This window comes from Salvelinus alpinus, chromosome 29 (genome assembly GCF_045679555.1).
Source record: "Salvelinus alpinus chromosome 29, SLU_Salpinus.1, whole genome shotgun sequence".
NCBI lineage: Eukaryota > Metazoa > Chordata > Actinopteri > Salmoniformes > Salmonidae > Salvelinus > Salvelinus alpinus.
Genome location: NC_092114.1, coordinates 22,895,901 through 22,919,422, shown reverse-complemented (window position 1 = coordinate 22,919,422; position 23,522 = coordinate 22,895,901). Strand labels below are relative to the sequence as shown.

General features: G+C 44.5%; 1 protein-coding gene and 1 long non-coding RNA gene across 2 annotated transcripts in view; one reads left to right on the top strand and one right to left on the bottom strand.

Annotated features, from left to right (window-relative positions):
- The first annotated feature begins 1,441 nt into the window (after positions 1 to 1,441).
- Positions 1,442 to 10,853, top strand: LOC139559319 (uncharacterized). Its single transcript, XR_011671736.1, has 3 exons — positions 1,442 to 2,300; positions 3,414 to 3,549; positions 10,153 to 10,853. It is a non-coding gene; the product is annotated as an uncharacterized lncRNA (long non-coding RNA).
- A 2,509-nt stretch (positions 10,854 to 13,362) lies between these two features.
- Positions 13,363 to 23,522, bottom strand: part of LOC139559318 (gamma-aminobutyric acid type B receptor subunit 2-like) — a 440,826-nt gene continuing 430,666 nt past the window's right edge. Inside the window, exon 19 of the mRNA XM_071375209.1 lies at positions 13,363 to 21,045. Within this exon, the coding sequence (XP_071231310.1) occupies positions 20,880 to 21,045 (166 nt within the window). The 3' untranslated portion in view covers positions 13,363 to 20,879. The remainder of the gene's footprint in view (positions 21,046 to 23,522) is intronic.

Sequence of the window (23,522 nt, the reverse complement as noted above, 5' to 3'; positions counted from 1 at the left end):
ACAACAGTGTCTCTCTAGAGGGGTGGCTGCTGGAACTACACAGACAACAGTGTCTCTAGAGGAGTGGCTGCTGGAACTACACTGACAACAGTGTCTCTCTAGAGGGGTGGCTGCTGGAACTACACTGACAACAGTGTCTCTCTAGAGGAGTGGCTGCTGGAACTACAGAGACAACAGTGTCTCTCTAGAGGAGTGGCTGCTGGAACTACACAGACAGCAGTGTCTCTCTAGAGGGGTGGCTGCTGGAACTACAGAGACAACAGTGTCTCTCTAGAGGGTGGCTGCTGGAACTACACAGACAACAGTGTGTCTCTCTAGAGGAGTGGCTGCTGGAACTACACTGACAACAGTGTCTCTCTAGAGGAGTGGCTGCTGGAACTACACAGACAACAGTGTCTCTCTAGAGGGGTGGCTGCTGGAACTACACAGACAACAGTGTCTCTAGAGGAGTGGCTGCTGGAACTACACTGACAACAGTGTCTCTCTAGAGGGGTGGCTGCTGGAACTACACTGACAACAGTGTCTCTCTAGAGGAGTGGCTGCTGGAACTACAGAGACAACAGTGTCTCTCTAGAGGAGTGGCTGCTGGAACTACACAGACAGCAGTGTCTCTCTAGAGGGGTGGCTGCTGGAACTACAGAGACAACAGTGTCTCTCTAGAGGGTGGCTGCTGGAACTACACAGACAACAGTGTGTCTCTCTAGAGGAGTGGCTGCTGGAACTACACAGACAACAGTGTCTCTCTAGAGGAGTTGCTGCTGGAACTACAGAGACAACATTGTCTCTCTAGAGGAGTGGCTGCTGGAACTACACCGACAGCAGTGTCTCTCTAGAGGGGTGGCTGCTGGAACTACACAGACAACAGTGTCTCTCTAGAGGAGTGGCTGCTGGAACTACACAGACAACAGTGTGTCTCTCTAGAGGAGTGGCTGCTGGAACTACACTGACAACAGTGTCTCTCTAGAGGAGTGGCTGCTGGAACTACACAGACAACAGTGTCTCTCTAGAGGGGTGGCTGCTGGAACTACACAGACAACAGTGTCTCTAGAGGAGTGGCTGCTGGAACTACACTGACCACAGTGTCTCTCTAGAGGGGTGGCTGCTGGAACTACACTGACAACAGTGTCTCTCTAGAGGAGTGGCTGCTGGAACTACAGAGACAACAGTGTCTCTCTAGTGGAGTGGCTGCTGGAACTACACAGACAACAGTGTCTCTCTAGAGGGGTGGCTGCTGGAACTACACTGACAACAGTGTCTCTCTAGAGGAGTGGCTGCTGGAACTACAGAGACAACAGTGTCTCTCTAGAGGAGTGGCTGCTGGAACTACACAGACAACAGTGTCTTTCTAGAGGAGTGGCTGCTGGAACTACACTGACAACAGTGTCTCTGGAGGGGTGGCTGCTGGAACTACACTGACAACAGTGTCTCTCTAGAGGAGTGGCTGCTGGAACTACAGAGACAACAGTGTCTCTCTAGAGGAGTGGCTGCTGGAACTACACTGACAACAGTGTCTCTAGAGGAGTGCCTGCTGGAACTACACAGACAGCAGTGTCTCTAGAGGGGTGGCTACTGGAACTACACAGACAACAGTGTCTCTCTAGAGGAGTGGCTGCTGGAACTACACTGACAACGGTGTCTCTAGAGGAGTGGCTGCTGGAACTACACAGACAGCAGTGTCTCTCTAGAGGGGTGGCTGCTGGAACTACAGAGACAACAGTGTCTCTCTAGAGGAGTGGCTGCTGGAACTACACTAACAACAATGTCTCAAGAGGAGTGGCTGCTGGAACTACACAGACAACAGTGTCTCTCTAGAGGAGTGGCTGCTGGAACTACACAGACAGCAGTGTTTCTCTAGAGGGGTGGCTGCTGGAACTACAGAGACAACAGTGTCTCTCTAGAGGAGTGGCTGCTGGAACTACAGAGACAACAGTGTCTCTCTAGAGGGGTGGCTGCTGGAACTACAGAGACAACAGTGTCTCTCTAGAGGGGTGGCTGCTGGAACTACACAGACAGCAGTGTGTCTCTCTAGAGGGGTGGCTGCTGGAACTACACAGACATCAGTGTGTCTCTCTAGAGGGGTGGCTGCTGGAACTACACAGACAGCAGTGTGTCTCTCTAGAGGGGTGGCTGCTGGAACTACACAGACAACAGTGTGTCTGTCTAGAGGAGTGGCTGCTGGAACTACACAGACATCAGTGTGTCTCTCTAGAGGAGTGGCTGCTGGAACTACACAGACAACAGTGTGTCTCTCTAGAGGAGTGGCTGCTGGAACTAGAACTAGAACTGGTCGAGACAAGAAGGTAAATATTCTACACCAGAAAAACCTTAGTGTTATTAGCAGAGGTAGCTTGTATTCTCCAGACTTCAACGTCTGTTCACTTAGGTCTGGGCGTGTGTTCACAAAGCGTCTCAGAGAAGAAGTGCTGATCAAGGATCAGTCTTGCCTTTTAAATCATAATGAATAAGAGGGGGGTTCTGAACCTAGATCAGCACTCCTACTCTAAGACCCTTTGTGATACAGGCCCTGAACTCTAGCTTAAGACTCCTTTGACATCAAAACAAGATTCACATTACATTTAATGATGTGCTAATTGCAGGTCAGGATTCAGCCTTTAAAGGTTGTTAGTTACAAATGAGCTCCTCACTTAAGTAAAGGTCACAATGGTAAAGAAAAAGTATTATAATACTGTTCATCGTAGGCTGCGTCCCAAATGGCACCCTATTCCCTTTAGGCTTGACACTCCTGTGAAGGGACGCATTGTGTACGGATTTCTGCTCAGTCTGGACGCAATCAGGCTACCGAAAGTTCATACAGTGGGCTACATCATCAGCACTTTGCCCACAAGTCTCCAGGGACCGAGAAGCACCTTTTTAAATGTTGGTGGAAATACGTTCCTAGCGTGTGAGGAACGTGTTTGCTGGCTTCATAAATGCTAGCCAGTTGGTTTATTAAAAAAACTATGTTTTGTTTGGCTAAAGTTATCCTGACCTGTTGTCAATCTCTTTATCTTTGCTAGCTTGCTGGCTAGTTACAGAGGTTAGCCAGTTAGCTACAGTAGTTAACTACTGCCATGACGTTGCTGTTGTGTTATTATCGGATGTAGCACTTTCCACCGTTTGCAGAATGCATACTGGCATTTCAATATAGCGTGGGAAAATGGATTCCGAACACACTACGGACACGGTAGACACATTTAAATGTAGGTGTAGACGCATGACGTGTTCGGAATTCCATGATCACAACTCCATGATCAGAATACAAAAGCTGCATGAACTGTCAAGTCTAGTCCCGGCCTTGTAGTACACTTGTTTTTGAGCAGGGCCTATAGGGAATAGGATGGCATTTGGGACACATGAATGGCCTATGTTAGTATGAAGTGACAGTATCACTTAATTGACATTTTCCTTTACAGGTGATAGTATGGGGTGACTTGCAGTAGTTCTGAGGCCAGTGTGACCCCTGATGAACCCCCCAGTCATCCAGACCTGTTCCTCCATATTAGATGTAGGAGACTCAGCCACTGCTGTCTCCTTCTGCCTCGACAACAGGTACCATAATACAGCACTTCTTTTCACAATTCCAAATCGACCCCTTGCCTCTTCACCCTAGGCACTACTTTAGATCTGAAATGATTGGATACTGAATATTTACAGTGTAAGCTGTATGCCGGAAATGTATATGCAGCCTATCAGAAGGCAAAAAAGCAGAGGGAAGCTTTAACCTATCGCTTAAACCCTATTGCTTAAAATTATTCATGCCACATGTAGTATGTATGTTGTATGTAGTATGTTCAGTATGCTTCCCTTGTAGCCACCACTTGTCTGTCTGTGGCCTAGTACCCCGCCTTTGAGTTGCAAATGCACTTTATTGCCAGCCAGTTCCTTAAAGTTGCAATATGATGATGTTTCTGTGTTCATTTCTATTTTGTGTGATCTGTTTTTAACTATTTTGTATGTTTATTTTTAACCCTGCCTGCAAACCAAATGTATGTCTGGGGACAAATTTGATTGGTTGAATGTTTCACTGATTGATTGACTGATGCACCTCCAGTCACCTGCTGGCGGAGGGGCTGGGTAGTGGAGACCCACCTGTATTCCCAGGTGGCTTTGAATAGCTGTGTAATTAAGAGTGTCATTGAGGAGGACATACAATCCACAGGCTCATTTTGTGAAGCCCACAGCATCTGGCGTTTCCACTGAGTCATGAAGAGAAGGAAGGGAGATCTATGGTCTGAAGAGAAGGAAGGGACATCTATGGTCTGAAGAGAAGGAAGGGACATCTATGGTCTGAAGAGAAGGAAGGGACATCTATGGTCTGAAGAGAAGGAAGGGACATCTATGGTCTGAAGAGAAGGAAGGGACATCTATGGTTTGAAGAGAAGGGAGATCTATGGTCTGAAGAGAAGGAAGGGACGTCTATGGTCTGAAGAGAAGGAAGGGACATCTATGGTTTGAAGAGAAGGGAGATCTATGGTCTGAAGAGAAGGAAGGGAGATCTATGGTCTGAAGAGAAGGAAGGGACATCTATGGTCTGAAGAGAAGGAAGATCTATGGTCTGAAGAGAAGGAAGGGACATCTATGGTCTGAAGAGAAGGAAGGGACATCTATGGTTTGAAGAGAAGGGAGATCTATGGTCTGAAGAGAAGGAAGGGACGTCTATGGTCTGAAGAGCCTGTGGAATGTTCTATTAGTGTTCTAATCAAATCAAAATCAAATCAAATGTATTTATATAGCCCTTCTTACATCAGCTGATATATCAAAGTGCTGTACAGAAACCCAGCCTAAAACCCCCAAACAGCAAGCAATGCAGGTGTAGAAGCACGGTGTCTAGGAAAAACTCCCTAGAAAGGCCAAAACCTAGGAAGCAACCTAGAGAGGAACCAGGCTATGAGGGGGGCCAGTCCTCTTCTGGCTGTGCCGGGTGGAGATTATAACAGAACATGGCCAAGATGTTCAAATGTGCATAAATGACCAGCATGGTCAAATAATAGTAATCACAGTGAACAGGTCAGGGTTCCATAGCCGCAGGCAGAACAGTTAAAACTGGAGCAGCAGCACGGCCAGGTGGACTGGGGACAACAAGGAGTAATCATACCAGGTAGTCCTGAGGCATGGTCCTAGGGCTCAGGTCCTCCGAGAGAGAGAAAGAAAGAAAGAGAGAATTAGAGAGAGCATACTTAAATTCACACAGGACACCGGATAAGACAGGAGAAATACTCCAGATATAACAGACTGACCCTAGCCCCCCGACACATAAACTACTGCAGAAATACTGGAGGCTGAAACAGGAGGGGTCAGGAGACACTGTGGCCCCATCCGATGATACCCCCGGACAGGGCCAAACAGCTATGGTACCTGCTCTGTAAACGTTTGGATTATTCCTCTACTACTGCAGAACACAACATGGTGTAGCTCAAAATAAACATATTGACAATGTATACGAGAAAGTCTATTCCCCATCAGCTTTTTATATTTAGTATTTTTTGTAATTTTTGACTTTTTGCAAATGTATAAAAAATAAATACAGGAAAACCTTATTTACGTTAGTGTTCAAACCCTTTGCTATGAGACTCGACATTGATCTCAGATGCATCCTGTTTCCATTGATCATCCTTGAGATGCTTCTACAACTTGATTGGAGTCCACCTGTGGTAAATTCAATTGATTGGACATGATTTGGAAAAGCACACACCTTGTAACGGCTGTCGTCTTCCTCTTCCTCGGACGAGGAGAGGAGAGAAGGATCGGTGGACCAATATGCAGCGAGGTATGTTGACATAATGAATTTATTGAAAAGACGAAGACTGACACGAACTATACTTGACTTATACAAAATAACAAACAAAGTAGACAGACCTGATCATGGAACTTACATAAAACACGCAGAACTCACGAACAGGAACAGACTACAATAAACGAACCGAACAACCATAACAGTCCCGTGTGGTGCGCAGACACAGACACGGAAGACAATCACCCACAAACAAACAGTGTGAACAGCCAACCTATATATGGTTCTCAATCAGAGGAAAACGTCAAACACCTGTCTCTGATTGAGAACCATATAAGGCTAATTTCAAGTGCCCTAAACATAGAAAACACAAAACATACAATGCCCACCCCAACTCACGCCCTGACCAACTAAACATATACAAAAATAACATAAAATAGGTCAGGAACGTGACAGAAACCCCCCCCTTAAGGTGCGAACTCCGGACGCACCACAAAAAAGTCTAGGGGAGGGTCTGGGTGGGCATCTGTCCACGGTGGCGGCTCAGGCTCTGGGCGTGGTTCCCATCCCCTCTTAGTCACTACCCGCTTTCGTAGCCTCCTCAAAATGACCACCATCCATATAACCCCACCTAAATTAAGGGGCATCACCAGGATGAGGGGCAACACCAGAATGGGGGGCAACACCAGACTGGCTGGCGGATCCTGGCTGGCGGAAGGCTCTGGCGGATCCTGGCTGGCTGGCGGGTCCTGGCTGGCTGGCTCTGGCGGATCCTGGCTGGCGGAAGGCTCTGGCTGGTCATGGCTGGATGACGGCTCTGGCTGGTCATGGCTGGATGACGGCTCTGGCTGGTCATGGCTGGATGACCGCTCTGGCTGGTCATGGCTCGCTGACGGCTCTGGCTGGTCATGGCTCGCTGACGGCTCTGGACGCTCATGGCTCGCTGACGGCTCTGGACGCTCATGGCTCGCTGACGGCTCTGGACGCTCATGGCTCGCTGACGGCTCTGGACGCTCATGGCTGGCTGACGGCTCTGGACGCTCATGGCTGGCTGACGGCTCTGGACGCTCATGGCTGGCTGACGGCTCTGGACGCTCATGGCTGGCTGACGGCTCTGGACGCTCATGGCTCACTGGCGGTTCTGGACGCTCATGGCTCACTGGCGGTTCTGGACGCTCATGGCTCACTGTCGGCTCTGGCAGATCCTGTCTGGTTGGCGGCTCTGGCAGATCCTGTCTGGTTGGCGGCTCTGGCAGATCCTGTCTGGTTGGCGGCTCTGGCAGATACAGTCTGGTTGGCGGCTCTGGCAGATACAGTCTGGTTGGCGGCTCTGGCAGATCCTGTCTGGTTTGCGGCTCTGGCAGATCCTGTCTGGTTGGCGGCTCTGGCAGATCCTGTCTGACGAATGGCTCTAGCGGCTCCTGACTGACTATCGGCTCTGACGGCTCAGGACAGACGGGCGGCTCTAATGGCTCGGGGCAGACGGATGGCTCAGACGGCGCTGGGGAGACGGATGGCTCAGATGGCGCTGGGGAGACGGATGGCTCAGATGGCGCTGGGGAGACGGATGGCTCAGATGGCGCTGGGGAGACGGATGGCTCAGATGGCGCTGGGGAGACGGATGGCTCTGGCCGGATAAGGCGCACTGTACTCTCAAAACGTACTCTTTGCCTGGTGCGTGGTACCGGAACTGGAGGTACCGGGCTGAGGGCACGCACATCAGGACTAGTACGGGGAGAAGGAACAGTGTGTACAGGGCTCTGGAGACGCACAGGTGGCTTAGTGCGTGGTGCCGGAACTGGAGGCACCGAACTGGATACACGCACTACAGGGAGAGTGCGTGGAGGAGGAACAGGGCTCTGGAAACGCACTGGTGGCTTAGTGCGTGGTGCCGGAACTGGAGGCACCGAACTGGATACACGCACTACAGGGAGAGTGCGTGGAGGAGGAACAGGGCTCTGGAAACGCACTGGAAGCCTGGTGCGTGGTGTAGGCACTGTTGGTACTAGGCTGGGGCGGGGAGGTGGCGCCGGAAATACCGGACCGTGCAGGCGTACTGGCTCTCTTGAACATTGAGCCTGCCCAACCTTACCTGGTTGAATGGTCCCCGTCGCCCTGCCAGTGCGGCGAGGTGGAATAGCCCGCACTGGGTTATGCAGGCGAACCGGGGACACCATGCGTAAGGCTGGTGCCATGTAAGCCGGCCCGAGGAGACGCACTGGAGACCAGATGCGTTGAGCCGGCTTCATGGCACCTGGCTCAATGCCCAATCTAGCCCTACCAGTGCAGGGAGGTGGAATAACCCGCACCGGGCTATGAACACGTACAGGAGACACCGTGCGCTCTACTGCGTAACACGGTGTCCGCCCGTACTCCCGCTCTCCACGGTTAGCCTGGGAAGTGGGCGCAGGTCTCCTACCTGCCCTTGGCCCACTACCTCTTAGCCCCCACCCCAATAAATTTTTGGGTAGTACTCACGGGCTTTTCAGGCTTCCAGCCACGTCTCCTTGCTGCCTCCTCATACCACCGCTGTTGGGCTCTCGCTGCCTCCATCTCCTCACGAGCGCGGCAATATTCCCCAATGTGCGCCCAGTGTCCTTTTCCCTCCAATACTTCGTCCCAAGTCCACGAGTCCTGGTTGCTCTGTTGAGCTCTCCCCCGCCGCTTGGTCCTAGGTTGGTGGGTGATTCTGTAACGGCTGTCGTCTTCCTCTTCCTCGGACGAGGAGAGGAGAGAAGGATCGGTGGACCAATACGCAGCGAGGTATGTTGACATAATGAATTTATTGAAAAGACGAAGACTGACACGAACTATACTTGACTTATACAAAATAACAAACAAAGTAGACAGACCTGATCATGGAACTTACATAAAACACGCAGAACTCACGAACAGGAACAGACTACAATAAACGAACCGAACAACCATAACAGTCCCATGTGGTGCGCAGACACAGACACGGAAGACAATCACCCACAAACAAACAGTGTGAACAGCCAACCTATATATGGTTCTCAATCAGAGGAAAACGTCAAACACCTGTCTCTGATTGAGAACCATATAAGGCTAATTTCAAGTGCCCTAAACATAGAAAACACAAAACATACAATGCCCACCCCAACTCACGCCCTGACCAACTAAACATATACAAAAATAACATAAAATAGGTCAGGAACGTGACACACCTGTCTATATAAGGTCCCATAGTTGAGCATGTCAGAGCAAATACCAAGCCATGACGTCAAAGGAATTGTCCGTATAGCTCTGAAACAGGATTGTGCCGAGGGACAGATCTGGGGAAGGGTACCAAACTGATCAATTGGAGGAGAAGGGCCTTGGTCAGGGAGGTGACCAAGAACCAGATGATCACTCTGACAGAACTCCAGAGTTCCTCTGTGGAGAAGGGAGAACCTTCCAGAAGTACAACCATCTCTGCAGCACTCCACCATTCAGGCCTTTATGGTAGAGTGGCCAGATGGAAGCCACTCCTCAGTAAAAGGCACATGACAGCCCGCTTGGAGTTTGCCAAAAGGCACCTAAAGACTCTCAGACCATGAGAAACAAGATTCTCTGGTTTGATGAAACCAAGATTGTACTCTTTGGCCTGAATGCCAAGCGTCACGTCTGGAGGAAACCTGGCACCATCCCTACGGTGAATCATGGTGGTGGCAGCATCATGTTGTGGGGATGTTTTTCAGCAGCACAGACTGGGAGACTAGTCAGGATCGAGGAAAAGATGAATGGAGCAAAGTACAGAGAGATCCTTGATGAAAACCTGGGGTGAAGATTCATAGGACAACGACCCTAAGCACACAGACAAGACGATTCAGAAGTTGCTTCGGGACAAGTCTCTGAATGACATGGAGTGGCCCAGCCAGAGCCCGGACTTGAACCTGTTAAAAAATATCTGGAAAGTCTTGAAAATAGCTGTGCAGCGCTGCTCCCCATCCAACCTGACAGAGCTTGAGAGGATCTGCCGAGAAGAATGGGAGAAACTCCTCAAATACAGGTGTGCCAAACTTGTAGCATCATACCCAAGAAGACTCGAGGCTATAATCACTGCCAAGGGTGCTTCAACAAAGTACTGAATTAAGTGTCTGAATACTTATGTAAATGTGATATTTGAGTATTTAAAAAATATAAAAATTCTAGAAACCTTTTTTTGCTTTGTCATTATGGGGTATTGTGTATAGATTGATGAGGGGGGGAAACGATTTAATCCATTTTAGAATAAGGCTGTAACGTTACAAAATGTGGAAAAGTGAAGGGGTCTGAATTCTTTCTGAATGCACTGTATTTTCTTGTGCCTAACCATGTCCTTTACATACAGTCTGCTTGAGGGAGACAGAACAACACACTGCTGTACTGCACTATGTCACCACTCTTTGTCTTGTTTCCTTGACAATGCTTCCCCCCTCCAGTCAGAGTCACGCGTTGACAGTGAAGAGGCTGCACTGGAGGCCGAGGGCACGCCAGGTCGGCCAGGGGGACAGGGAAGAGGGTGAAGACAGGGTCACAGCAGCAGATAGTTCCTGGGTGCAGCTGGCCAGCGCCGGGGCAGACCACTGTCAAAATCTTCAACATCAACAGACTGGCTGTGTAGCTAGCGTTGGCTCTGGGACATTGACACCATTAGATCGTGGCATCCTGACACTGCTGACTAAGACTGCTGTCTGCCTGGAGAGGAGAGGAGCAGAGCTGGGGCTGGTCGTTCACTGGGTCATTCCATCCCCCTGTGTGACAGCCAGCCAGCTCGGACAAGAAAGACAGGCAGGCCAGGTCTGTTGAGCTGCTTTCAGGATGCCCCCAGTCCAGGACTTCTCTGTTTCTCTGGATGGAGCTCTGGTCTTTTATGCTGACCCTGCAGTCATCAACTTCAACTTAAGGTCTTGGACAAGGGATATTAGGCTCACAGTTTCAGCATACTTTTATGTTGAAATGTATTAATTTGTTAAGGCTCAGTCAAATCATATTTCAAAGTCCTCTGTGTCTTTCATTACCATATGTTCTTTCTTTCTGATGTATTGCTGTCTCTTCATGTCCTTAGAAAATATGACACAGTACTGATACTTTTAATGTAAAAAAAGTAACTTATCTGAATAAAGCTCCTTTTGTAACCATAGATTGATTCCTGTGAGTTAGAACCAGTTGACCCCAATGACAATGCAACTGCATGACTTTGGCATCTTTCATCACACTGTAGCAAAATCTAATAGCATACTCTTGATATTGATATACCATACAATTTACTGAAGGTACCACGTTCATCTGTACAAACAATAGTACGCAAGTATAAACACCATGGGACCACGCAGCCGTCATAGCGCTCAGGAAGGAGAGGCGTTCTGTCTCCTTGAGATGAACGTACTTTGGTGCGAAAAGTGCAAATCAATTCCAGAACAACAGCAAAGGACCTTGTGAAGATGCTGGAGGAAACAGGTACAAAAGTATCTATATCCACAGTAAAACGAGTCCTATATCGACATAACCTGAAAGGCCGCTCAGCAAGGAAGAAGCCACTGCTCCAAAACCGCCATAAAAAAGTCAGATTACTGTTTGCAACTGCACATGGGGACAAAGATCGTACTTTTTGGAGAAATGTCCTCTGGTCTGATGAAACAAAAATAGAACTGTTTGGCCATAATGACCATCGTTATGTTTGGAGGAAAAAGGGTGAAGCTTGCAAGCCGAAGAACACCATCCCAACCGTGAAGCACAGGGGTGGCAGCATCATGTTGTGGGGGTGCTTTGCTGCAGGAGGGGCTGGTGAACTTCACAAAATAGATGGCATCATGAGGGTGGAAAATTATGTAGATATATTGAAGCAACATCTCAAGACATCAGTGAGGAAGTTAAAGCTTGGTGGCAAATGGGTCTTCCAAATGGACATGACCCCAAGCATACATCCAAAGTTGTGACAAAATGGCTTAAGGACAACAATGTCAAGGTATTGGAGTGGCCAATAAAGCCCTGACCTCAAAAATGTGTGGGCAGAACTGAAAAAGCGTGTGCGAGCAAGGAGTTATACAAACCTGTCTCAGTTACACCAGCTCTGTCAGGAGGAATGGGCCAAAATTCACCCAACTTATTGTGGGAAGCTTGTGGAAGGCTACCCGAAACGTTTGACCCAAGTTAAACAATTTGAAGGCAATGCTACCAAATACTAATTGAGTGTATGTAAACTTCTGACCCACTAGGAATGTAATGAAAAAAATAAAAGCTGAAATAAATCATTCTCTCTACTATTATTCTGACATTTCACATTCTTAAAAAAAAGTGACCTAAGACAGGGAATTTTTACTAGAATTAAATGTCAGGAATTGTGAAAAACTGAGTTTAAATGTATTTGGCCAAGGTGTATGTAAACTTCCGACTTCAACTGTATCTGTTTTTCAAGAGGAAAGGGAATTGGATGTCTATGTTGACAGTTTTTAATGCTATACATTTGGGGATTTACACACTGTCATCTCCCATACAAATGACTCTAACTATTTGAATGTTTCTGTATGTCCACAGATGATTCATGTTGGTAAAATATGGAAGTAGTACTAGACATTTTTTTACTATAATTTCATAACGCTAAGGGATCTGTTCAATCTGTATTGCTGAAGCGTTACAAGAAATGTAAAGGTCATTTCCTATTGAGCCGACATCTGCAGCGTTTAACGTGAACTCAGTCTCTACTAATGCGGGACATTGCCTTTAAATTTCAAGCGCGTTATAGCGCTGAATTTCCACGATATGGATTGAATAGAGCCCTAATTTGTATGGGCTGCTGTACCTTCTAGTCTCGGTACTGTCTTCACTAGCACACGGTAGCCTATGCGCTAGCCATTTTGCTTTCACATCTGGGATTTCCACACCTGAAAAACCACATCTAGGCCTACCACATGCCTGATGTCACTTTATTCTTCCCCAATCTTCCTTTTATACAGCTTGACCTTTACCGAGACAGTTCAGACTAAACATCTTTCCAGAGCACAGTAGCACCCCCTTCCCCTCCACACCAGTCATATACAGTAACTGCCAACCAGTATCCAAACAGTATACTGTATCTTCCACACTATCAGTAGTGGTGGTAGGCTACTGGGCTAGGCTAGCTGGGCTCACAATCCCATTCCCACAGTAGCTTTGCAATATGTATAAAGTATTGTTTGAATCAGTGCATCCCATTGAGACTTCCTGATCAGATTCCTATCGCCATCGAACAGAAAACAGATTACATAATACAAAATTGACTTTGAGATCTGAGGTCGGAGCGAGCAGCTTGAAGTCTACAGAAGTCCATAGGTACAGTCCAGTAGCCCATGAGGTCGCCTTGCTGTAGCCTCTGCCATACCTCCCATAGGCGACTGTTCTGGGCCTCTGAGCCCTCTGTCTAGAACTGACAAGGTAAATATTTGAGAGCATTATGGAAAGGCCTCTCTTCCTCTGACACGAGGACTCGACACACATTCCTTACATCCTGTTTGCCGCTGGGCCTTGACAGTTGTATTATTTATCATCATACTGAGCTTTTCATTACTAATGTATTAGCCATTCTGGCTCTCTGTGTAATGTGTGCCGATTCTAGACAGCTGAGCTCATATGCTGCAACCCGGCACGATTTCATTTTACCCCCACATCATAGCTAGTTATCAAATCAAGCTTTATTTATACAGCACATTTCAGACATGGAATGCAACACAATGTGCTTTACAGGAAAAAACGAATAAAAACGATGACAATTTTTACTACACAACAAACATAAGAGGATAGAAAACAAAATAATAACAATAAAAACTGAACAGCTAAAAAGCACACTAGGGAAAATCAAAGCTAAAAAGGTGTTTTAATATCTATTTAAAAAATGTCCACAGTTTCGGCACCCCTCAGGTTCTCTGGCAGGCTATTCCAAAGGCTGGGGTCATAATAACTAAAGGCTGCCTCTCCATGTCTCTTGGTCCTAGGCATTGGGATAGTTATAAGGCCAGTGCCAGAGGACCCTGAGGGACCTACTGGGTACATAACTTAAAAGCATGTTTGACATGTATTGGGGTGCACCATCGTGGATTGATTTAAAAACCAATGGAATAATCTGAAAATTCTAAAACTCACAGGCTGCCAGGGCAGAAACATTAAAACCGGTGTAATGTGTGCTCTCTGTCTGGTCTTGGTCAGTACCGGTGCTGCAGCATTCTGTATGTTTTTCAGTTGACCAATGGCTTTCTTGGGTAGACCAGACAGGAGAGCACTACAGTAGTCAAGCCTGCTTGTAATAAAAGCATGGATGAGTCTCTCTGTATCAGTCTGAGAGAGAAACGTCCGCACCTTGCCAATGTTCCTCATGGGAAAAGCTATTTTGGTCACATTCCTAATGTGTGATTCAAAATTGAGTTCAGAATCTAAAATAACACCTTGTTTTTTTACATGGTGTTTTATCTTTATTGCCCGTGAATTAAAATGTTAAAATAGTTTATCTAGACTCACAATTTAAAGCAAGAATGACTGGTCTGACATCAAACTCCAGAAATGTAAATATACCTTTTTTGAGAAAGGGCATTGGCAAGATTAGCACCTGTGACCTTCTGGTTCCTATCCCAGTGCCTAGTCCACTACATCAGCAAAGGTGAGGGCACCAAACTAGTTATTTTCACATTTATAAAGCTGTTCAGTAAATTAGTCATTCAGAATATCAGAAGATTAGAAATGTCAGTTAAGTATGTTGGGTAAGGTTGGGCAAAAAAGCTGCATTAGGATTCGAACTGGCAACCTTGGCCTTTTCTCAATTAGATTTGCTCAACTCCTGTGTCCTCTCTCCTCCCTCCTAAAACAGATTTAGCTGGTTGTGCAATATATTTTATAGATAAAAGGATTAGTAGCATATCGTTTTTAAATGTTTGCATGTTTTTCTCCTTCGAGAAAACAATAGCTGATTCAAAGGGGATGTGGCAGATTTCAAAACTCTTCCGCGAAGGACTCCGGTAGGATACCCTTGTGCTTCCTCGCCAAAAGGAGGCTTTCGAGGAGGACCGTCTTCCATTAACCTACTACACTGTGTCATAACCCGTGTTTAACACCCTCCAACCGGCCTCCCTGCAAGCATTTTCTTTATTTGACTCTCACCTGTAAACTCCTTCCACTAACCTGTCACTAAGCTCTGCCCACTGAGCATTCATCCAACCAATCAATTCGTCCCGGACTACCTCCGGAAGTGTTCAGGAAGATGTGTAAATAATTGCACTCCATTCTTTGTGGTCATGCATTAATTTGGACTCCTCCTAGAAGGGTTCTGAGGTGAAGAAACAAAGTAGCTTATGAATTCTTAAAGGTTCAATGCAGACTTTTATCTCAATATGAAATCATTTCTGGGTAACAATTAAGTACCTTACAATTAAAATGGTAAAAAAATAAACAAAAATAGCTTCTTAGCAAAGAGCAATTTCTCAAGCAAGAATTTTGCTTGGACTGTCTGTGAGTGGTCTGAATGGGGATGGATTAAATAACTGAAAACTAGCTGTTATTGGCAGAGAGGTTTGGATCTTTTTCTTTTTGGTCTATTATCAAATTTACTGCCTCAACTCCATCGCACCAAAACAGGCTGAAATTTCAGGCGGTCTTTTCAAACAGCTCTTATACTAAAAGGGCATTATCATAATTTTCACAGTATTATTCCAACCTCAACCTCATACCTCATTCTGATTTTTCAGGGGGTGCTGCAGCATCCTCAGCACCCCTTCTTCCCACGGCTATGCATAAAACACAGGACAATCACGTTTTGAGTGCACTGGGCCTTTAAACAACCTTGCCTTGTGGATAAAACAGTTGTTTTAATTGCCGTTAAAATGAAGATAACTAACCTCCAAATCCCAAATAACAAAAACATACACTGTGCATTACTTCACTTCCATTTTCTTGAAAAGCTAAATGTAAAGAGCAGTAGCCTAAGGGTAGACAACAGTACATCAATAGGTCTTTGAATATGGGCACAATGACACAATCTCTGAAGTTCTTTAACCTATTTTCCATTTTTAATAGATCAAAACAAACATTTTATGGATTTATTTTCAGTCTCACTTTATTTAACGATGATGTGAAATGTAAAGGCTGTCCATAATATTCAGACTATTAAAGAAGAAGGCTGTTCAAAACCCCCGATAACAACCGATGGTTCCAAAATGTTCTTGTGATACTTATTTTATACAAGTTTTCATATCTATCTCAACTGTACATACCATAGTTACAGATACTGTAAATAAAAAAGTTTCCATTGAGTTCCAAGTATCATTGTGGGTGTTGTGAACGTCAAGATTTCTTATGAACATAAAGATTTGTATATATAGTTCTCTATCTTTCTGGAATAAGAAAACAGGTTATTGCCCCTCTCATACATATATTTATCATTTAAAATAAGGTTAATATTTATTATTGAACTTAAATTCTACAATGTTTGTATGGTATACCACATATGAAATTGACAAAAACAGTTACAGAATGAATCATTTTATATATATTTCTCATATTCTTATATTTTGGGACATATAGATTTTCCAGAAACCCTAATGACAATATATACAAATATATGAATATATATATACAGTACCAGTCAAAAGTTGGGACACACCTACTCATTCAAAGGGTTTTTCTTTATTTTTACTATGTTCTACATTGTAGTATAATAGTGAAAACATTCAAACTATGAAATAACACATGGAATCATGTAGTAACCAAAAAAGTGTTAAACAAATCAAAATATATTTGAGATTTTTCAAAGTAGCCACCCTTTGCCTTGATGACAGCTTTGCACACTCTTGGCATTCTCTCAACCAGCTTCATGAGGTAGTCAACTGGAATGCATTTAAATTAACAGGTGTGCCTTGTTAAAAGTTAATTTGTGGAATTTCTTTCCTTCTTAATGTGTTTCAGCCAATCAATTGTGTTGTGAAAAGGAAGGTCGTGGTATGCAGAAGATAGCCCTATTTGGTAAAAGACCAAGTCCATATTATGACAAGAACAGCTCAAATAAGTAAAGAGAAATGACAGTCCATCATTACTTTATTACATGAAGGTCAGTCAATCTGGAAAATTTCAAGAACTTTGAAAGTGCATTCGCAAAGACCATCAAGTGCTATGATGAAACTGGCTCTCATGAAGACTGCCACAGAAAGGAAGACCCAGAGTTACCTCTGCTGCAGAGGATAAGTTCATTAGAGTTACTAGCCTCAGAAATTGCAGCCCAAATAAATGCTTCACAGAGTTCAAGTAACAGACACACCTCAACATCAACTGTTCAGAGGAGACTGTGTGAATCAGGCCTTCATGGTCGAATTGCTGTAAAGAAACCACGACTAAAGGACACCAATAAGAAGAAGAGACTTGCTTAAGCCAAGAAACACGATGAATGGACATTAGACCGGTGGAAATCTGTCCTTTGGTCTGATGAATCCAAATTTGAGATTTTTGGTTCCAACCACAGTGCCTTTGTGAGACACAGAGTAGGTGAACGGATGGTCTCTGCATGTGTGGTTCCCTCCGTGAACCATGTAGGAGGAAGTGTGATGGTGTGGGGGTGCTTTGCTGAGTTCAGTCAGTGATTTATTTATAATTCAAGGCACACTTAACCAGCATGGCTGCCACAGCATTCTGCAGCGATACGCCATCCCATCTGGTTTGCGTTGTTGGACTATCATTTGTTTTTCAACAGGACAATGACCCAACACATCTCCAGGCTGTGTAAGGGCTATTTGACCAAGAAGGAAAGTGATGGAGAGCTGCATCAGAATGCCAAGAGTGTGCAAAGCTGTCATCAAGGAAAAGGGTGGCTCCTTTGAAGAATCTAAGATCTAAAATATATTTTGAACACTTTTTTGGTTACTACATGATTCCATATGTGTTATTTCATAGTTTTGATGTCTTCACTATTATTCTACAATGTAGAAAATAGTAAAAATAAAGAAAAACCCTTTCATGAGTATGTGTGTCCAAACTTTTGATTGGTACTGTACATGTGCTTTCACCTTTAAACTGAAAGAAACAGAAGAACTGAGGAATACAGAACATTAGCATAAATAAGCAGTGTATTACGAGTTATTATGAGCCCTTTAATTACCAACATTGCATTTGAATAACTTTGTAGATGTTGAGAAAATTTAAAAATTAATAATAGAAAATTAGGGCACATTGCAAAGCAAAGTAACAATACCTGATAACCAGCATTTGGCATTTTGTAATAACAATAAAAAGTGACACAGGTGCCGGGAAAGGATTTTTTAAATATGTAATTGACCGTTCTATAGGTTCGTTCTGATATAGCTAGCCAAAGCTATTAAGTGTTGTACATTTTTATGGCACTCAGCATCTTGCAGCAAGTGTAATGCTGCATGTCATTTACATTATATTGTATAGGGGGGGATTTCTCACAGAATTGTGGCTTTGACATTGACGGATTGATGATGTACTCTTGAAGAATGTGACCAGTCTGCGGAACAACAGGTTTGCAGAACTAAAAGCAAAGTAAAAAAGAAATACAACATTTAAAAAAAAAAAATGACTTAGAGTGAGAAGAAACAACAGAGTGAATTTGTCATGACAGTTGCAAAAACAGAGGTTACTCTTATGTGAATATACATTTTATTTCATGCCATCTTGAGAAAGCCAAATACCAAATATTCCATACGTACATCGACACCATCAGGGTATCAGCAAATTTTACAGAATCACATATAATGTAATATATAAAATGTGTTTTTTTCTGAATGAACAACCAGACCCAGTGTCTCACTTATGGAGGAGAAAGAAAGCTTTTGGCTTCATGGAAGGTCTGTGCTGCTGTGTTGCTGCTCTGGACAGGGTTTCCTTAGCCCCAATTGGCTCCAGGCTAGGGGGAGGAGCTCAGACAGGAGTTACATATGGATGTGTCCATTAGCAGACCTGCTCCTCCTCTACCCATCGCTCGTCCTCCAATGGGTTTCTTCTTTGCGGTGGCTGACAGACATCATCAGTGTTCAGATGCCAGGTCCAGCTCACAGAGCAGCCCACTCTCTGGAGTGGAATTGTCCCCAATTTATCTATCTATCCCACACTGTACTGTATGTCCCAGGTGTTGGAGCGTTGAATGGGAAAGAAATCATGACAGCTTGTACAATTTACAGATGGGTTACAGATGCTTGTTTAGTTTAGTTTGCCCAGCCCACACCACCAGCACTACCTACTGGAACTGCTGTATACTGTGGCTCCTGCAGGCTACAGGATACGATTACAGGCACAGTGCTCAACAAACGTATTTTAACCAAGACACCAATGGTGAAATATATGCTGAAACAAATCTATTTAGACTTCTAATGATGATACGTAGCTTATTCATGGATTTTGTCCACTTTTATGTTTTTTTGTGTGACAACAGTTGTACAAATAAAATAACGTTAGCTAGCTATGTCTACGGCCCTTTTTACAACAATAAATGACCTTTGGGCCGACTACACAGAAAAACATTTTAAAAGCAACTATGAGTTATGTTCCACTGTTGCTAAGTGGCAGGTGATTTTTCACAACATCACTGTATAGTAGACCTGCCACGATATACAGATGCTTCTCTCCCAGTCTGTGGTGCCATTGTTTCGTTGACTGACAGTGCTGGGGTCTCCTGGATAGGGTTCACATACAGCTCACATGCATCTTCCACTTGCCATTTTGGTCATTGAAATTCAGATTTACTGATTGAAACAACTTAAAACTTAATTTCACTGTTTCGAAACTACCAATGGAACCTAACTGACAAACACACTTCCTTGTCACTCTTCACTATCTGCATATATTTCTTGTCAACAGAACTTCTTCCCGAGTTTTTAATCTCAGTTTTGCACCACTTTTGATGCTGCCTGACCATGCACCTATTTCATTGACTTATGAAACATATGGTCATTACAAAGCCTCTCCTTCAGCCTCACAACAGTGAGGTAACAGAGCTCTGGGTGCTGCGTTGGGTGGTCCCTACATAGAGTGACATGACAGTTTCTGGACCATTTACACTGGTGGGGCGAAGACCAACCCGTTGTAATGGAAGCTTGCTGGTCTTCAGACTGATCTTTGGCAAAGCCTTGTCAGGACACCTAACACCACTAGGATACGGTGAGCACTTTACCTAAAGGTGTGTATCTTTCTGTGTTTGTGTAGGTGACTATTTGTTTGTGTTCATGTCGTACTGTACATAGAGTCACATTACTATTAGTTCCTGGAAATCTATTCTGTTTGGTTCTGTTGCCCGCTAAGCCCAGCATGGCATTAACCTGTACTGTAGCATGTCATGCTTGTTTGGAGACAAATTAAACTATGGTAGTTGAAACACATTAAAAACCTATGAAACGAGATAGTATAATCTTTAAGAAAAACGAATGGTGCAAATATAGCAAAGTGGAAAATAAGCTGTGTGAAAGTTAAAAGAATTGGCCGCTGGTGCCTTACTTCTTGCCAATGGCCAATCCATTTAACATAATTAACATACTACAATGAGGCAGTAATATTACACAAACCAATTTGTCTTACATTTTGCTTTGTAGGATGCCAGTTTTTAAGTTTTTATATGAGTTTTTCAGGACCTACGCTGATACAGACCTGCCCCCCATCCCCCCATATATTAATTGACAGCATACTCAATCAAAGCTTACGGTAAGTCAAAGTCAGTATGATATTTACATGTTTGTTCACAATGGTGAATTTTGATGAATCCTACGTCAGTCCGATCTGGAACTCCTTTGTTCCTATAGTAACACCTAACACCTTCTAGGCATTGAAGTAGTGAAATACTCAAGTTTGGACAAGTTCACACATAGTCAAGTGTATGGCAAAAGAAAAACAACAACAACATAAAACCTTCCGAAGCAGATACGCTACTGGTCAGGTCTGGTCCTCTGCTGCCTGGGGGGGAAGGGGGGGGGGTTGTAGCTGTGGATGTGTCATCGTTTGTAAGGTCCTCTGTGCCCTCTCCCCTTTCCCCGACCCATGGTTCTAGAGAGGGGGTCTAGAGACCGAGGCATGAAGAGTGGATCAAACTTCCCCCTCCCTGGTCCAACACACATATTATTCCACTATCGCTGATGACCTCAGTCACAGTCTGCTTGTTGTTGTTTTTTACACGGATGTCTTTCTTGGTAGCGCCAGGGGCGACTGATGCTCACAGGCCTGAGACCATGACCCGGTAGGACGGCGGCATGTGTCTGTGCCGCGGGCTGGAGCTGGGGCTGGCGTTGGGGCTGGTACAGCTGGCGTCCACCCCCCCTATGGAGGGTAGGTAGGCATGGTGCAGGATGGGCAGCTGCAACGACAGCCTGCGCTGTATGCTGTGGACGGAGAGAGAAAGAGAGAGACGCGGTGATGTGACATAGCATGTTAAGCATAATTAGACATCATTATATTCACCTGACTAAATAAAGGTTTACATTGAAGGATTATTTTTCCCATGTGTGCTGTCAAAGTGTTAAATCCTCTAAAAATATATGTATTTCTAAATCTCTGTGGTGCTACATTGCATACATACTGTACATACAGCACAGTACAAGTAAAATAACTATTTAAATCCAGACAGCTTCTGTATGTGCTGTTTTACTCTCAATAATTGAAATGGTTTTTTTGTACACCAGCACGTGTGATTAAGGTTAAAGTGTTTTCTAAAGCTCTTAACTCCAACAATGATGCAGTAATCAATATCAATGTAGTACTACAAATAACATGGTAGAACAAAAACACACAAGATATAAAAATAAGAAGAACAAGATAAAGTAAGTAAGCATACAATATACAGACACAGTTCCAGTACCGTATTTACAATGTGCAGACATACTGGATCGATAGAGTTAGATATGTATAGGGGTAAGGTCACTAGGCATCAGGATATATGATGAACAGAGTAGCAGCATCATATATGATGACTGTATGTGATTGTGTGTGTGTAGAGTCAGTATAAATATACAGTATGTGCAATGAGGGCCCATGTCAAACCTTTTCAACCTCCTGAGGGGAAAGAGGGGCTGTTGCGCCTTCTTCACGACTACGCGTGTGTGTGGACCATTTTAAGTTCTTAGTGATTTGGAATCTGAGGAACTGGTAGCTCTCGACCCACTCCACTGCACTCAACGCAATCTCACATTACATGACACATTCGGAGTACTATTTTAAAAATGTCATATTCTATAAAACAAAATAATTTTCCGCATTTAGTACCCTAGTATGGGTATTCCGACACAGTGACTTCTCACTTCTCACTGGCATTACCACTCACAGTCAAAAAGACTTCCTGGTCCCTTCACACCCCTCTCCACCCCATACTGTAACACACCAGAGAGCCTCTCTGGTACTTTCACCCCCCCCCACCACCCCCCACAGTACAGTAACACATCAGAGGGTGGGGGTCTTCTTCTAAACCCAATCCCTCAAGCATCACTGGCCATAGGGGAGAACCGGGACGAAGTAACACTTTTAGTTTTTCCTCAGAGATCGATAGAGCTAGAGACACCAAATGTTATGACAAACAACTTATACAGGTCCTCTACCATTAGCAACTGTAATTTCATGTCTAGGGTAAATTAGTTGAAATGAAATAGACAGAGAACAGAACTACTGTACCATTACTTTTGTACCTGCAGGCGGGGCGGGAGTAACACAGCCTTGGGATGGAAGTAACAGCTCGTGAGAAGTGCACACTATCTGTCTTATCTCCATGTTTTGTATCTTCTGGTTTGTAATGCTCATTACGTTCAAGCAATGTACTATCAGACATAATTTCATGTTTGTGTCAATTTGAATAATTATTTTGCCTTACAATATTAATCCGACTAAAATGGATCCCATAATAGCTATATTAACCATCATTTTTTAATCTCACTTTAATAGGAATGTAGTAGGTGATAATTTTCACTATTTACGATGAGTATTTGTGCCCTACTTATGCTTAGCTCCAGCTGTCCTTGTCATGTGCCTTACTTGTGTCTTGATAGTGTCATGACGTTGGGTTGGGGGTAGGTTTACGACAGTCATAAATACCTCTTTCCCCCTTTTTCTCTCTCCCCACTATAACTGATGTGACATAAGGAAACCCATGGGTTAACATAGAGATTCTGGGTAACATCAGAAGTTGGGGGAAATGAACTATATTCTGGTAATCCGACCAACTGAACACATGCGGTGGTACTTAAGGTATATTATGTCAGTTCGGTTGCCCTCTGACACATTCTCATCAATGATAGAATGACATAAACTCTACTGTAGAAAGTCTAAACGTCAGAGGTATCGGATTCACATGGAATTGTTGTTTAATTCAAATGTTTGAATATGAGATTATTTGTGAAGAGATTAAATGTAAATTTAGCTTCCAAATGAGAGATCTGGGTTTTCATAAATTTGGCTTCTGCTCAACCAGTGGCCCGCCCCTGTGAAGAGGCATGGGTTATAAACTTTTCAGACACACCCCTCTCCCTCCACTATATAAATCCATTGACAAAAATGTAACTTCCTGTTCCGGGTACACCAGGATGACGGTCCTGTGTCAGATCGGTTCAGACAGTAACTACAGAACTAGGCCAACATCAGCATGGACTTTGATTGTGAATGGTATGAACTTTGAACTCGTGTTCACTACAGAAGTGATATCTCCTAGCCGTTGAGTTGGCAACAGCTGCTACAAACGCAGGTTAGGAAGGACAGTCCGAGTATCCCGTCTTCCACACACAACGTTACTACAACGTATCCCGTGACTACCAGAGACATTCTCCAAAGGACAGAGGACTCGGGTTGGCGATACGGCCTTCCATCTACCACCAAC